Below are 16082 nucleotides of genomic sequence, written 5' to 3'. Positions count from 1 at the left end.
TAGTTCAGTTTAGCTTTTATATTCTATTAAAGTGTTCCCCAAGCACATGAAAGAACTTCTCTCTTTTTATAGAAAAAGAAAGGTGTAGCTGAGAAGCAGAACACTGCTTGGGCCAGGTGGGCGTCACAGCCTAGGAGAATTTGGTGGTGGCCACTCACCAATTCCTTTGTCAAACTGAAAATCCTTGAAATAAATCCAGGGGAAAGAGCAGATGGAGCACAGGATATGGCCGTGACGTCCCCCAAGCTCCGGGGGTGCTTTCCTGCTTATCGTCCGGGGATTCTGTTGGGGCACAGTTCTGAAGAGCGGTCCTCACTGGCAGGAGCCCATGATAATGGGGCTCCCAGAGCTGGTCTGGATTGCCCATCAGGGCTTTGTCCCCTGGAGGGGACACAGAGATGAGGATTCTGCCAACACTGAAGGGTGGTCAACAAAAGGCCAGGGGGAGTTCCGCCTCCAAACAATGGGCGGCACTGCTGCGGAAATCGGGGACATGCTCGAATTTCTATTTTGTGAGTATTTAAAGACACAAACCACTCAAGTCACATGAGCTACTTTCCCAACACTGGTCCAAGCCTGTTGAACCAGGGTGTGGCAGTGAGGGCACCCCAGGTGCTGCTGCAGGCCCCAATGGAGTCGGCTGGCCGCCGGCTGGGGCTGGGGCTGGGGCTGGGGCTTGGGGACAGGAGTGGATGATGACTTGCTCTGGGTCATACCACAGTGGGGATGGTCACAAACTAGTTGTGCCCCGTGTGTGTGCTCTCCTCCCGTAGAGGCTTAAACAAGATGTGAAGGAGTTCCGCTCTTCTGTTCTGGAGCTTCTGGGCAGCTGTCAGGAGCAGTGCCAGGCCCATCTCTCTGCAGCAGCGGCTGCTGTGCAGAGAGCACAGCTGGACAGTCAGGCTGTGCAAGGTGAGGTGGCCGCGCTGTGCCAGCCGGGCCTGCTGGGAGAGGCCTGCCTGGGCCCAGCCCCCGCCTCTCCTAGCCACCCACTGACGCCCATTCAGAGTGAGGAAAAACACTGTCTTATATCCTGGCTGCTGCGCCCCCCCCCCACCCTGCGGCCACCGCCGTGGGGTCTCCTCCTCCCCTGTCACGGGAACAGTGACTCTTGCCCTTGGCATTCGTGTTGCATGGAGCCTGCGGGCACATTAGCTTTCAGAGTCAGATTTTCCAGAGATAGGTGGGATTCCTCCTTCCATGAGTCCCCAGCCACTGGACTGCACCTCATCTCATAGGGGCTTGTCTTCAGGGTGGTCAGCTGCGCAGTGTTGCCTGAGTGCAGGGTCACGCTATCCACTGCAGCCCACGTCCTGCCTGAAGACAGCTGGGCAGGGCTGTGGGCGACGACCCCTCCTGTGATTCCCAGAGTGTGAGGGGCTGCGGCCCCGCTGCCGTTCTGAGGCATGGCCGTGCTGCACTCAGATGGCCAGGGGCCACGCCCTAGAGAGGTCAGTGTGTCTGCTGCTTATGGGTGTGTGTGTGGTGTGTGGGCACGTGTGTGTGTGGTGTGTGTGGTGTGTGCACATATGTGTGGTGTGTTTAGGTGAGTGTGGTGTGTGTGGTGTGTGTGGTGTGTGTGTGTGTTGGTGTGTGTAGGTGTATGCAGGTGTGTGTAGGTGTGTGTGTAGGTGTACATAGGTGTGTGTGTAAGTGTGCATAGGTGTGTGTGTAGGTGTATGTAGGTGCTTGTGGTGTGTGCACGTGTGTGTGGTGTGTGTAGCTGTGTGTGTAGGTGCATGTGGTGTGTACTGGTGTATGTAGGTGTGTGTGGTGTGTCTGTGCATGGTCTCCCCACTGGAGCTGACGAGAAGAGTCCGTTGCTTAGTTCAGGGCAGAGGGTGCAGCTCTGGGACCCCAGGGAAGGCCGAGCGGGAGCCAGGGCGGTTCCCTAGGGAGATGCTGGTGTCTGGCTGAGGTCCCAGGCTGGCCAGACACCTGCAGCCTATGCACACAGACCCCCAGGAAGGCCTCTCCAGGCTGCTGGCCCATGTCCTGTCCAGGTGGCCAGCTTCCCAGCTCCTTCTTCCCTGCAGCTCAGCGCCCATCAGAGGTGAAGCTTAGATACCACCTGGTGTCAGGTAGTTCATCCCGCACCTCAGACAGGACGGGGTGGGGAGCAGGCCTGCTGACGGAGTCGGGGTCAGCTGTAGAGACCTTCTGCTCAGGGGGCAGTGCCCCCTTACACTGCTCAGGGGGCAGTGCCCCAGCTGCCTGGCTGGGCACCGAGAGAGCACACTCTGCTCTAGCCTCGTGAGTGGCCACTGCTGATGGGACCTCCTCCCTGGACATTTGCAGCCAGGCCAGGTGTGTCACTGTGGGCACTGGAGCAGGCCTGGCTGCTGCTGACCTCAGGCCATGACGAGACTCTCCATTCCTGCGCTGGACTCCACGTGGGCAGCAGCCATCGTGACAATGGCCCTCTGGGATCCTGGGCATCCTGACTTAGCTGCGACTGTGCTTGGCCCCAGTGTGTAGTGGACAGTCTCCCCTCATCCTCACATCATGGCCAGAGGGTCTCTGACTGGGCAGGAAGTGGAGGCCCCAGGTCAGCACGGCAATGGAGGAATTGGAAGCCAGACCCTGCCTCCGTTGCTGCGGGCTCTTCCCACAGAGAGGGTCCTCGGGAGCCTCAGGACGTCAGGAGCAGGCCTCCGGGACTGGGTCGTGGTGCAGGACTCCTGGGCAAGGCCCCTGGCCATGGTCCCAGGGTGTGTCCCATGTGGAGAGCTGCTGGCCTCCGTGAGTGGCTACCTCTCTGCTAGCGGAGGTAGTTTAATCTGCCAGGTCACACGGTCCCCCTGCAGAATCCCCGTAACCTGGGTCACACTGTCCTTCCAGCTTGGCGGTCAGAGGCCCTTCGTCTTGAGCAGTCCTTGCAGGACATGGAGGAACGCTGCCACCGGGAGAAGCAGAGGAGGCGGGCCCTGCACAACAGCCTGCTGGTGAGCGCCTGCCACGGCTGCCCAGCTCCGCCACTGAGGGCTGGGCACACTGAGGCCACAGCTGGGCGGGAGGGGACAGAAAGTCAGAACACGGAGGGAATGGGAGGGACAGCGGGGGGGCCAAGCACAGGGTGGAGAGGTCAGCTGAGGTCAGTGCTGGGCTCCAGTGTCCTCCCTCACCCAGACACCACCACCCACTCTGGTGCTCAGTGAAGAGCAGGGGCCACCGAGGCATGGAGAGGTGCTTGTCCCGGGCCACACAGTAGCCATGCTGGCTGTAGGCTGGGACCCCGCCAGCCCCTGAGGCCTGCAGGAGTTGAGCTGATGTGAGCTCAGGAAGAAGAGGGGTACTTGAGAGCAGGACACCCCCAATTCTCCCCAGCTGGAGGGCTCAGAGGTCTCCGCCAGGCGTGAGAGGACCCAGCTGTCCTTCCTCCTGGCCCTTAGCTGCTTTCTTCCAGCCCAGTCATGAGATTCCCCCACTGCTGCTTCAGCGATGAGGGGTCTGAGACTCGGAAGGTTAAGACGGTTCCCCTCCACCATGGTGAGGCGGCCAGGGCGGGTGGTTGGCTCTGCACCTCCTCTGTGAGGTCTGACTGTGCTCGCACGGGGCTGACGTCTGAGTTCCAGACACCTCTTGCCCATGAAGCCTGTGCTCCTGAGGGGTGCTCGGCCCTCACAGAGGTGAAAAGCTCCACTGGGCGTGAGACGCAGCTGAGGATGATTCTGGCGTTAGGGCCATCTGTGCAATCCAGTGTTCAGGAGTCATCTGTCGGTGCTCAGGGGGCCAGCACTCCACAGCACTGTGGCCCTTCACCTTATGTAACCGCCGTGCTATCACTACCTCTCGGGGCTGCTAGGGACAGCATGGGATCTAGTGAGAAGGGCAAAAACGCACTACCTAGGGTGGACACAAGTCCAATACAGAAGAATCGATGGCGCACGATCCTGGGTCTAGAATCAGGATCATGATTGGACCTGCTGCACTAGCTGAAGCGGCCCTTCCTTGCCATGGGCACTGTGCAAACAGGACACTGACCTCAGCTTCGGGGAAGCTCAAGAGGCTGGAAATCAGTCTACAGTGTCACTCACCTGGTTCTCGAGCAGTAGGAGCAGCCGTATGGCAGAGCTGTTGGACTTGCTCATCATAGATCAAAGACGAGGCTTTAGAATGGAGTGCTCAAATGTGTGAGCACTTAAAGGAAGCAAGGTCGCTCCCTGCGAGCAGCAGGAGTTTACAGGAATGAAATGTTCAGGTATTAAATCAAGGAAATGTGGCGGGCGTGGAGTGTCTGGTCTCAGCCGGGCGCGTGGGGCAGCATTGCATGAAGTATTTATGGACAGGGTTTCCAAGCAGGAGCTGCTGCCTCGTGTCAGCAGGGTCACCCGCTCACCCGGCACCCGGGGAGAGAGGGGCTTTCCTGTCCCCAGGAACCCAGCAGGGGCCAGGCTTCTGCCCTGGTGCTCAGCGGCGCCCTGTGGCTCTGCCTGGCTCTAAACATTAGACCCTAATGTTTAGGACTCAGGTGGGATGTAGAAGGCATGGTTGGAATCTCAGAGGAGCTGCAGGTTTGGCTGGTCGCAGATACCTCAGCAGGCCAGAGTCACAGGCTGAACCTGACCTGGGTACCAACTCCAGGCACAGTGTGGTAGAAAGACATGGAAGGATGCAGGGACCCCCCATGGCAGCACCCTGCTGAGCCAAGGCCAGATGCCAGTAGACAGACACAGAGAAGAGCCAGTGCAGGGCTCTGCCTTGGGCCTGGTCCCTCACCCTGCTCCTCTGCCCCGGGCTGCACCAGTGCGAGGGTGGCGAGGCCCTGGACTCTGCAGGTGGAGTGACTTGCTGGTCTCACTGGCTCTCACTGCTCTCTGTCACCTCCCCCCATCAAGGCTGCCTCTGCCGCTGCTCCGGGGACAGCCCCTTCCCAAGGGGGCTTCTCCCCACAGGGCTGGGGCTCGGCGCCCTTACAGGCATCTGCACACGTGCATTTCTAAGGGCTCTGTTGCTTTCCAATTTCCATGATTCAAAGGGGCTGGGAGAAGACGATGCTGCCTTCGAGTCAGGTCGGGAATTCTTTGGGTACGAGACACCTGATTACCAACACTGGTGGCCTGACTGATAGTCCTCGCTTGCTGTCAGTGCCAGGATCAGAGCTGCCAAGCCAGTGAGAGCATCGCTGGGCTGCACCAACAGAAAGCATTTGGGTCAGGGTGGTCCCCAGTCCTGCTCTGCTCTGCCAGTGACTCACCACACCTGACCCGTGCCTCTCGTTCTGGACACCTCACCCAGGGAAAGAGGAAACCCGACTGGGTAGATTTTAGCCATTCAGGATGGTGCTGGGGCTCAGCCATGAGCGGGGAGGACTGATGGAGGCGGGTGGAGAAGGCGGAGCCTGGAGGCTGCTGGAGCCGGGTGCCAGGCTGACAGGTGTGCAAGGGGCCCACAGCCACACAGGCAGTGGGGAGAGGCGTCAGGCAGAGGGGCAGACAGTCTCCCAGCTCCACCTGCACTCAGCTCTGCTCACTCGCTCCCCATGGGCGGCTGCGGGCTGCCCCTGCCCCTTGCCTGCACAGGGGCCCGCATTCCTCGTCCACCCTGACCAACCTCGCCATGACGTTATCCAGGCGAAGCCTCTGGAGGGCCAGGATGATGAGCAGAAGAGTCAAATGTCTCAGTTTCCCCTATAATGCCCAATGCACTTCACCTGGGATGCACTGAAAGGCCTCTTGTGGGTTCTTCTGCCAAGGGGGGGTGGTCTGCCAAGGGAATGGACGTGTTAGGTTTGAGTCAGAAAAGCCTGGGCTAACCCTGACCACGCGCTGCCCTGCAGGCCTTCTCCAGAAGTCAGGACTAGTGCAGTGACTCCGTGGATCACGTGGGAAATGTCCCCAGTGAACGCCTCGAGGGGGTGGCTCCTGTCCCCCTGTGGCTCACAGCCGTGTCCACAGTGGACGTCATTGTTGCAGGAGCTGAAAGGAAGCATCCGCGTTCACTGTCGGATCCGTCCCTTGCTGCCCTTCGATAGTGAGTGGAACAGCTCGGCTTCACATAGCAGGTGACCCTACGCTCGGGCATCGTCTTCGGCCGTGTGTGGCCGTGTGTGGCCACGTGGGGGTGTTGAGGGAAAAGGTATGGAACTGGCAGGAGTCTCCACAGCCTGGCTCCCCAGCCCTGGCCCCACAGGTGCTGCTGGTGTCCGCGTGGAGGTGTCCCTAGGGTGGTGCTCCTCGCCAGGCAACCAGACCTGGGGACAGAGCTTCAGAGTGGCTGAAACCCCCGGACCCCCTCCCCAGCCTCCCCTGCCTCTCCACCTCCTCTGCACTTGTCATCTGCTTCCTGCCCCCTAGTCTGGCTGGTGTGGCCTTCCTGGTCTCAGGTCCCCGCTCTTCTGTCCACATTCTACTCCCCTCTAAGGACCTGCCAGGTCTCCCGTGTTCACCTTGGATGACTTAGCGCTGGACTTCAGGAAGGCCTCAGGAAGCACGAGTGCACCTTGTGGACTGGGAGCATTTGTAGTTTGTCAAAGGACTGGAAATAGGGACAGCAGTGTAGTGGTAACCCTAACATGTGACAGCTCCTTGGACCTGGCTTCCAGAAGGTTCTTACCTCAAGGTACCAAATGCAACTTTGTGCTGCTTTGTCATCTGCTCTGGGTGGCCCATCACCAGTCACCGGTGAGACTTCACAAATGCAGATTGAGCAGATCAGAAACTGAGTTCCTTGGTCGTACTTGCTACCCTGAAAGTGTAATGTGGCAGCTCAGACGCAGGGTGCCGCAGCAGAGCAGGCCCGTGGTGGCCCCTGTCCTGAATCACGTAGGAACAGAAGAAATGAAAAGCAAAGAGTACAGGGTAGAAGAAGAGGCCCAGAGAGGACAAGAGACGTGTGTGGGGGAAGAGGGACATGGACACAGGGGAGGTCAGGGCACACCCGAGAGAGCAAGAATGAAGCCAGAGTCCAGGGAGTCGGGGGTGGGGAAGAGCCGTGGAGAGAGCAGGGGACACTGCGAATTCAGAAAGAAATCAGGCTGCAGTGTGCCTTTTAAGTGTCGTTTGTCCCTACAGCTCCATCTCGCGAGAAGTGGTCCATGCCCTGGATGATGTGAGTATCCCCAGTGTGTCCCCACGTCCTCAGGGACTCTGGCCCCCAAGGTGTCCTACTGGGAGGGCAGCTTCCTGCAGACTCTGCTGTTGGGAGTGAGCCAGTGGCTTCCCTGGTGAGGCTGGCTTTCTTGGTCAGCCAGGGTGGCTTTGCCTACTTTCTGGGGGAGCAGGTGCTCTTGCTCCTGTGCGGGTGGCTCCTGGCTTAGGTCCCCCAGTGCTTTGCGTTTGCAGCCTCAAAGCCCAGTCTCTTGCAAACTGAGCATGTGGCAGGTGGGTAGGTTCAAAAAAGTAGAGCATTCAGAAAAGGGACACATGTACAGAACTAAAAGCAGTGAAGTCAAACATGAACTTTGTAGTGTTAATTGGAAACAGACCTGATTCTGTCTCTCCTTGAAACCCTCATGCTTCTCAGTCCTACCCCAGAAACGCCTGGTAGTAGCTCTGAGAAGATGCACGCTCTGCTCTCCAAGCACTGTGCTCCTCAGACGACCTCATGGGGCTGGGAGGGGACAGGGTGAGCCGGGGCCACCTTTGCTGGCCACAGGGGAAGTACCCGAGGCTGTGGCCATGTCCCCAGAACACAGAACCATTTGGCACGGGGGGGAAACGAGGAGCTCAAGAACTGGCTGAGCAGATGGAAATACATAATCATAGTTAAAAATTCTGAGTTCATAAATATTTTCTAAAAAAACTTCATTAATTACTTCTGTAGGGTGGTAGATGATCAATTCACTATTCTAAAAAGTGTGAAAAAAAAAAAGAGCCGGACATTTACGCCGCCCTTGGTGTGAGAGAGGTGGTTCAGGGCAGTGAGTGGTGGTAAGAAACGTTCTTCACAGCCGTTGGCTAACCAGTTCAGAGCCGATGCTGAGAGGTGGCTGCGGTGGCCCCGGGGGCAGCAGGGTCTGCACAGTTGGAGGGATGCCCTGCACCTCTGAGCTCTCAGAGCTCACTGCAGACATGGTGACCTCGTGACGGGGGTGAAGTCGACAGGGCTGCCACCCTGGGCTTTCGCTGTAGCCAAAGCTGCCTCTGGACAGGTCCCCCTCCGTCATGGTAAAGGAAACACTCCAGAACGTGGGCACTTCACTGGATGAGAGTCGGGCGTCCCCAACGAGTCAACAACAAGACACTGAAGCTGCACGGTGCACCCCCTGGGCCGAGTGGCGCCCTCTTGGCAGGCTCACTGGAGGACATGGGGACCTGGGAGATGCGCCTGTGCCAGTGCATCCCAGGCAGGATGCCTGTCCCTGCAGTCTGGGCTGCCTGAGTGTTCGCTCTGCAGGAGACAGCTGTGCGGAGAGAAGCATTCGGGGACACTGCAAGAGGTCCATGTGACATGGGGGCCTTGTCGGGAAGTGGAGACCAGGCATGGCGAAGCCTGGTGCTTTCGTACCGGGTGAGCAAAGAGGAAGGGCGGGAAGACACACGGGGCGCAGGGACCAGGCCCGTTCTCAGCCTGCTGGTGGTCTCTCCCGCCTGGGCGCCCTCTCTGGAGAGCGCTTCTCTCCTCCCAGCAGGGGCTGCTGGTGGGGATTTCATCTCCTGCCCTGGAGGAGAGTGGCTCAGACGCTCTCCTCTGCCTGCCTTCAAGTGCCTTCAAAGGAAAAGAGCCCTGGTGCCAGGGCCAGGGTGTGGCTCCGTGGTAGAGCGCCTGCCTACCTTGTGTGAGGCACTGGGTTAAATCCCCAGCACCACATAAAAATAAAACAAATAAGAGAAAGGTATTGTGTCCATCTACAACTAAAAAAATATTAAAAATAAAAAGAGCCCTGGTGCCAAAGTGAAGCATCTGGGGGCAGCCTGTCCGCCCTGCTGTGGTTTGCATACGGCTTAGGATGTTCCCAGAGTTCCCATGCTGGACACTTGGTCCCACTGTGGCCTGCTGGGAGGAGGAAGGGCTTGCTCAAAGTCATAGACCCCATTGGAGGGACCCTGGTTAGGGCCTGTGAAACAAGAGTGGGTTTTCACAAAGAGCCAGCCTGGGCCCTGGACCCCTCTCACTTCCCATCTTGCTGCTCCTCTCTTCCCCTGCCACCTGCACCCCCACTGTGATGCCATCTGCCATGTTGTGAGTAGCCAGAAGTCCTCACAGAGGTCAAACTGAGGGGCCAGCTGATCTCGGACTCCTAGCCCCCAAAACTGTGAGCCAAATTAAGCTCTTTTCTTTATACATTGCTCAACCTCAGTTATGTTTTTATAGCAACATAAAAGAGACTAATGCAGCCACCTCTCAGGTGACACTAGTCTTACAAGGTCTGACTACTAGCATGCTAGTTATGCTTTAAAAAGCTCTTATTGGTTAAGAGATAGACTGTGGTCTTTACAGATGAAACGATATGTTGTCTGGTTTTGAATTTAAAACGTGTTGAGAAAAGGGAGGTAGATTGTGCCAGAATGTCCTCGTGCTAAGTGTTTTTGAGGCAGGACAATCGCCTTTTCGTGTTGAGCTTATGCTTCGCTCCAGCTTATTATGACTACCAGAGAATGCATTCAGGAAACAAGTGAGATGCTGAACATGTAATTAATGTGGGTAACGCTGACTGTCACCTGAGAATCTCAGTCATGTGGGTTAGAATGGCCATGTTGGACAATTTCTAAAGCCTCATCACTTCTTGGAAAGGCTGCTTCGTCTGAGTGTCTCACGGTGTTAGCATCCTGAGCTTTAGCAGTCCTCTGTGGTAGTCAATGGTTGATGGAATTGTTTTTCACAAAGAGGCCAAGATCATTGTCACAGCTGCATCAAAAAGTTCACTTGTCTCTGGAGTGAACACTTCCAAAGCCCTTGAAGGTGGCTTCCCTTGTCCCTGGAGGTCCCTGGTTGCCTCCGAGCAGTCATGCCTTCACTCCTGGACTTGGGTGAGGGGGACCCTGGCCCTGGCCTTCCCTCCCCTGCCCCCCAGCCAACCCTGTCCCTGCGGCCCAGCCTGAGGGGCCTTCTGCCTGTGGACATTCTGGCCAGCCTTCAATTTCTGGTGAGAAGACCCTCCTGAGCCAGAGGCCCGGCAGGCAGTGGCCCACCTCTCCAGGCCCCGCCAAGTCCCACCGAACCTTCTCCCTGGGACGCCTGTCTTTTCACGTCTTACCCCATCAGACAAGATAGCGTTTCTTTTGTCGGGGGCGTGTGGGTCAAGTTTAAGAATCACTAGCAGGACCCTGGCCTGCCCGCTGAAGGACTGCATGTCACTGGGTTTGCTGCAAGAGCCAGGACTGTGTGACCTGCAGGCTCCCAGGTTGTGTGGCTCTCTGGGATCTGGAGGTCCGGGCTGGGTGGAGGTGCAGCCAGCACTCAGCCTGCGGTAGGTCTGGATTCGCCCTAAAAACACCATCAGTGTCAGCTGGAAAATCTGGGCCCTGCCTCCTGCTTGGCGACCGCCTTGCTGGTTATTTGCTTGCAGTTTTTATTTAATGTCCATCTCCTTGTTGATGATCAGACATGGGAGAGCAGAGTTCGGGCTTTGTGTCAAGCTCCTGCAGACTGCTGCCTGGGATCCCTGTTACTGCCTGACACCGACTCCAATTTCCAAATGTAGCTGGTGGGGCCTGTGGGTCACATGACCTGACCACATCTGCCATGGTGTGAATCGCATTCTGCAGAGGGGCTCGACTGGTCAGCGGAGTGACGCACCTGAGGACCGTCTCTCATGCCCGAGACCCTGGGTCCTCCATGGACCACTCCATCTTCTCTAACGCTGCTCCTGGCCTCAGACTCCCCTAGTCAGTCCCTGGGCTTGTGCAGAAGCAGGGGCACAGCCGCCTGCCTCCTCCGTCCTCCTTCTCCAGACCCCTCTGAGCTTCAGACCACGCATCCCGCAGCCACTGGCCTCCCGTCTTAGCATGTGCGCTTCCCAACCTGAAGACGTCCAAAGCGGAACTCCTCATCTTCTCTGTGGATGCACTGTCTTGTTTTCCCAGCTCATCACATGGAGACTCCAGGCGCCCTGACGGCCACATCTGATCTCCAAGTCCTGTGAATTCTGCGGTGAGCGCTCCCACGGTTTCTTTCCTGCCAGGCCACCTCTCCCCTGCCCGAATGCTCCTGGCTTCCTGGCTGGCCTGCTCACCTGCCCAGCAGCAGTGTCCTTTCAAATGCGACCTGGTCACATCATGGTCACACCCACTCCTGGCCAGAGCCTCTTCAGTGTGTGCTTGTGGAATTCCGCGGCGCCGCGGGCAGGACCTGCAGGGCTCTCACTCCATCCTGAAGGCTCTGCTCTGCCTGCAAGCCTATGGCCACCTTCCAGGGCCCTCTCCCCTTCCACAGGGGCTTCTCTGAACCCCCTGCCACCGTGCCTTTCCTTGACAACCTCGATGCCCGCACCCCCAGCGTCTGCACACCAGGTCACAGGACTGTCCACCACGCCGACTGGCAGGGTCTGTCTCCGGAGAGGGAGGCCACGTCCCCTCGCTCACGGCAGGCACTTCACATCACCCATGCCAGGCAGGACCAGGGAGTCACAGCCCCGACTGTCACTGGATGTGGCTCCTGAGGGGGTCTTCTTTCCAACCATGAAGTGGGTCTAAAAGGGACTTCTTTGGGATCAAGATTTAGTTTTCAAATATGAATCACTTGTGAGGAACTGAAAATTGTTTTAAGAACAAACGTGACTTTTACAGACTGTGGTCAGAGAGAGGCTTGGGTTTCTGTTTCAGGAGACGCAGAACGGAAGGGCCAACTGCACCCAGCCGGTCCCGGGGCTCAGCCTCCTCTCCTGTCAGCCAGTCTCGGTGTGCTGGCCCCCGATGCACGGATGAGACCCTGCTCACCACCCCTGTCTCAGGAGTGCTCTTCCCACAAGGGCGTGCGGCTCCTCCCGAGGCTCCTCATCGGGGCCAGCATGTGGCTGCCTGTGCACAGGCCGTCTTAGGAAGCCACCCACTTGTGCAGAGTGCCTCTGGAGTGTGTTCCTTTTCCAGTGGTAGTTCTTCATGTTCTCTTGTTTCATGCTTACTTAAGTCACAGACCTATAGGCCTAATGGATCCTACGATTGCAAGGCTACAGGACCACCTCGAGACATGTGGGCAACGCGGTGTGGGTAGGCTCAGGTAACTGGGAGAGGGGCATCGTGTATCATATGCACCTCAAACCACATTGTGGGGGGTTGGTAGGCACCTTCCACACGACCCTAAACCATCTCTGTTCCTAAGTGCCCATGAAAAATGTAGGAAGTGGTGTCAGGTGCTAGGCATGTGCTCCTTGCCCCACCGTCCAAGCCACATGACAGAGCAGATGGCAGATTTGGGAAGAGGTGTCGTGTTCCTGGCCTGGGGCAGGGAGGCTTGGGATTCAACCCGGGGTGCAGGGGGATGGTGGCCATGGGAAGGACTCAGATGAGGTTGAATAAATCAGACATGTGGAACTGGACAACCGGAAGTGTTCCCAGTCACCCAGCGTCCGTGCCGTAGAGAAGCTTGTCCCCTGCTGCAGACTCATGGAGGGCTGAGCTCACGGGAGCACAGAGCGGTCCAGTGCCTGGGGATCCCAGGAGGTTCTGCATCCATCACAGGATAGAAAACTCCCACAGATCATGTAGTGCGGCCTGGTAGCCGTGTGGCCTTGGCTGTGAGGGGCTCTGAGGCCAGCTGGCGCTTCCTTACGGTCCATGTGTTTCCGTCTCCCTGCCTATAGCCCTCAGCTCTGCAGGACTGTGCCCCTGGCCACAGCCACCTCTGCCAGCCCCTCACACCCACAGAGGGGACCCCCACTCCTGCCCTGCCCCCAGCTCCAGAGCACGTGGAACACCAGCCCCGTGGCCGACCAGCCATCAAACCTGCTCGAGTCAGGGGCATGGAGCGGGAACAGGCCAGCTGTCCTCATCTGTCGCTGGGCGGGCAAGCTGGCCGGCAGACAGCTACTGACAGGCCTGAGCCCTGTCCCGCCTCCTCCCTGAAGGAAGGCGATCACTGCCAAGGGGCCGGGGCACAGAGGCGCCTGAGCTGTGCCCAGTGCTCCTGTCCACCGTGTTTCATGCTCTCTCCTCGCTGGGCCTCGGGCACGAGGGATCTTAACCCTGGTTTGGGATGGCCATCTGTGTGTAACGAGGCAACCTGACAGCTGCCACCTTTGCCACCTGGGCGCGCTTCTGAGGCGTCGGGTGCGCGTGGCCATCACCTCATCTCCAGGGTGTCCTGCTCGCTGAATGGGGCTTTGCCACCCGTGCCCTCTGCCGTCCTCCCTCCGGGTCCCTGGTGCCCCCATCCCGCCCTCTGCTGCACGCATCTGAAGACCCAGAGCCTCAGCCGGGGACCTCAGATGCGCCGCGTCCCTGGCGCCTGCCCAGGTGTCCCTCAGGCCACGCCATCGTGCCTGTGGGCTTGTCCATGAGCGCTGCGGCCTTTCTTCTCACTCTTTCTTCCTTAAGTTCTGTGACCTTGTCTTCAAACCTTCTGTGAAATAAAGACTCAACAGAGACACGAGAACAGAGGCCTAAGGCAGAGGTGGTATGAGCCGTCAAGCAGAGGCCACGGCCCCACCAGCTGACCGCGACCTGGCCTCAGCTTCTTCCCCTCAGCTCCGTTGCCCAGTGCGCCTCCCTGAGCCTGGTACGGTCCTGCCAACTGGTGCTCTGGTGTCCTCTGTGGCTTTCCTATCCCCAGTCCCCTCCAGCCCCCGTGAGCCCTGGGTGCAGCCCACAGTCTGAGTTTGCTGACACTTGAGGTGCGGCTCGTCTTGCTCCTGTCTTTGGCACAATCTGCCAGCTGGCACGTGCCCAGGCCACCCCAGCTGAGTGGTGGTGGTGCATCACGGGAGGTGCGTGGGGCCAGGTGCTCGATGCCAGCGGAGGCAGTGAGCTCTCCAACACCAGGTGGGGAGAATCTAGCTCCTTTGATTTTCTTCTTTCCTGGAAACTTGGAAGGGTGCTGGGGCACCCCTGTGCTATCCAGCGACAGCCCAAGAGGGAGGTGGGATATTGGGCACCCCATTCTTTCCTTTTACTTCCAGAAGTAGCAAGCGGTGGCTCTCACCCCCGTGCAGGGACAGGTGTCAGCTTTCCTGGGGACCTGAGCACCAGCATGCCTGGGGCTTCCTCTGCGTGGAGGGCCTCTGCCTTCGGGGTGCAGCCGTCTCCTGGCCTCAGACTTATTTCTATAAAATGTGAGATCTGGAATTTGGGAGCACTTTTAAGCCCTACAGGTTTGAAAGTTAGCTAGGAAGTTAGGTAGGAATAAGAAACAGACCGTGCAGGGCTGGTGCGGTTTGGCCTGGAGCCCTGTCCTTGCTGCAGGACGCTGGATTCCATCCTCCGCCTCTAGAAGCCTCAGGAATGGCGAGAATCCGGAGGCAGAGCCCTCGAGTGACGGGGCTGCAAGAGAGCGGCTGCAGATCCACAGCCTCTGGGGACGGCGCCACCACAGGCAGCCCCCACCCGGGGCTGGAGGCTGTTTTTAAACCGAGTCCTATTCATGAGACCAAGAGGCATGCAGTGTTGTGAACAGGGAGCTTCTGTGGGGACAGGCAGAAAAGAGCCCTGAGCTGGGCTGGGGCAGCCACTTCCTGCTCCTGGGGATGGTCTAGGTGTTCTCCTCCGCTGATGGCACTGCAGTCGGAGGTCCCGGAGCCCGAGGGCGCCTTGGTCTGCAGCTTGTGCTTGGGCCCTCTGTGTTCCTTAGAGAACCCGTCGAGCTTCAGGGTTTCCACTGATTTCTCCTTACAGCTGAAGCTGGGACGTTGCTTCCTGTTGATGCCTGCATGGCATGGGGGTCACTCCCGGTGCAGGAGTCAAGTGAGAGGGGTGCCGGCCAGGGGAGCGGGGCCAAGGCTGGCCATGTTGGAGTGTGGCCGCCAGGCTACGGGTCCACGTGGGCTGTGGGTGCCCTGGTCCTGGTTGATATCTGAGCTTTGCTCCTGCCTTTTATTAGGGAGTTTAGGGGGTGAGAAGAGCAGAAAGCTCTGTCTTGGGGTCATGACAGGGGGGTGTAGGAACCTTTAGTTCTCGAAGCAATGGCGGCACACCGAGTGCTCCCTAGGGCCTCGCGGAGCTGCCCTCCCGTGGACAGGCTCCCCGACCTGTGCTCCTGATCTTCTCATCCTGGCCCAGACGACCTCCTGGTCTACCACAGCTTACAGGGACTTGAAGTAAGGGCTGGGTGACCCTCTGCCAGACCTGGCTCTGTCCCTCCCGTGACCTGCTTCTTGGGCTTCAGGGACCTCACTGCCCCCTCTTCAATTGGCATCTTGGAAACATTCCTATGCAGTGGTGTGAAGGACAGGCTGGGCATGGGCAGGGCCTTCGTGCTTGGACAGGGCAGGCGCTGCAGGTGGGAGGGGTCAGGCCAGGCTGTTTGTCAGGCAAAGCCAAGTCTCGTCCCTGCAGGACGTGTGCAGAGGCCAACATTTAGTCATGTCTCCCTAGCCTGCAGTACCCAGATGCATGCTGGGACTCACGTGGCATTCCGCGGTGACTGCAGACGGTGAAGGGTCGCCTGTGCGGCAGCCTCAGAGCTGCATCAGGAGCCCCACCTGGCCAGGTGTGCAGCGTTGTGCTCTAGCCGCTGCCATTAGGGGCTTTCCGCAGTGGACAGCGAAGAGGAGCACTGCTCACACTGACAGCTGTCGGGCCCACAGCCTGTGGCTCTATCCCGGAACAGGGCACGCGCTGGCATGTATTTATCATCTCACAGAAATTCCTATGTGCTTCCTGTGCATGCAACATGTGCTGGCCAGGGGGTGGGGAGCGCCCATCCTGCTTCCTCCAAATACAAGGACTTGTGGACAGCAAACGCCTGGCCATTCAGAACTGTGCTGTTGCTGTTTCGCCTTCCCAAGCCGCTGTCTCTCCATGAAGTTTCAGTTTGTTTTGGAACTGGAGCCCATCCACGTTCTTCTGTTCAGCAGCAGCCGAAGCTGGTGCCCCACTTCTTGAAGGGCGGCCTCGGCTCCCCTCCCACGGGAGGTACCTGAAGGAGACGGCTCAGAAGGCCCAGGGGAAGTGGCTGGAAAGCGGCTCTCCAGCCTCGGGGGCTTCATCCCCCATGGGAAACTGCAAGTGCCCAGGATGCTCAGGCCACTGGCCCCAGGCCATCACGTA

At 58.5% G+C, this 16082-nt stretch overlaps 1 protein-coding gene across 1 annotated transcript in view; it reads left to right on the top strand.

Moving 5' to 3' along the window:
• Window positions 1-301: 301 nt before the first annotated feature.
• The window catches only part of LOC143401750 (kinesin-like protein KIF25), a 34397-nt gene continuing 18616 nt past the window's right edge, over window positions 302-16082 (top strand). The window contains exons 1-2 of the mRNA XM_077107894.1: window positions 302-512; window positions 2842-2945. Coding sequence (XP_076964009.1) covers window positions 329-512; window positions 2842-2945 — 288 coding nt within the window. The 5' untranslated portion in view covers window positions 302-328. The remainder of the gene's footprint in view (window positions 513-2841; window positions 2946-16082) is intronic.

The sequence above is a fragment of the Callospermophilus lateralis genome (assembly GCF_048772815.1).
Source record: "Callospermophilus lateralis isolate mCalLat2 chromosome 6 unlocalized genomic scaffold, mCalLat2.hap1 SUPER_6_unloc_1, whole genome shotgun sequence".
NCBI lineage: Eukaryota > Metazoa > Chordata > Mammalia > Rodentia > Sciuridae > Callospermophilus > Callospermophilus lateralis.
The sequence above is the reverse complement of the archived record's forward strand: the minus strand, read 5'-3'. Positions and strand labels throughout refer to the sequence as shown.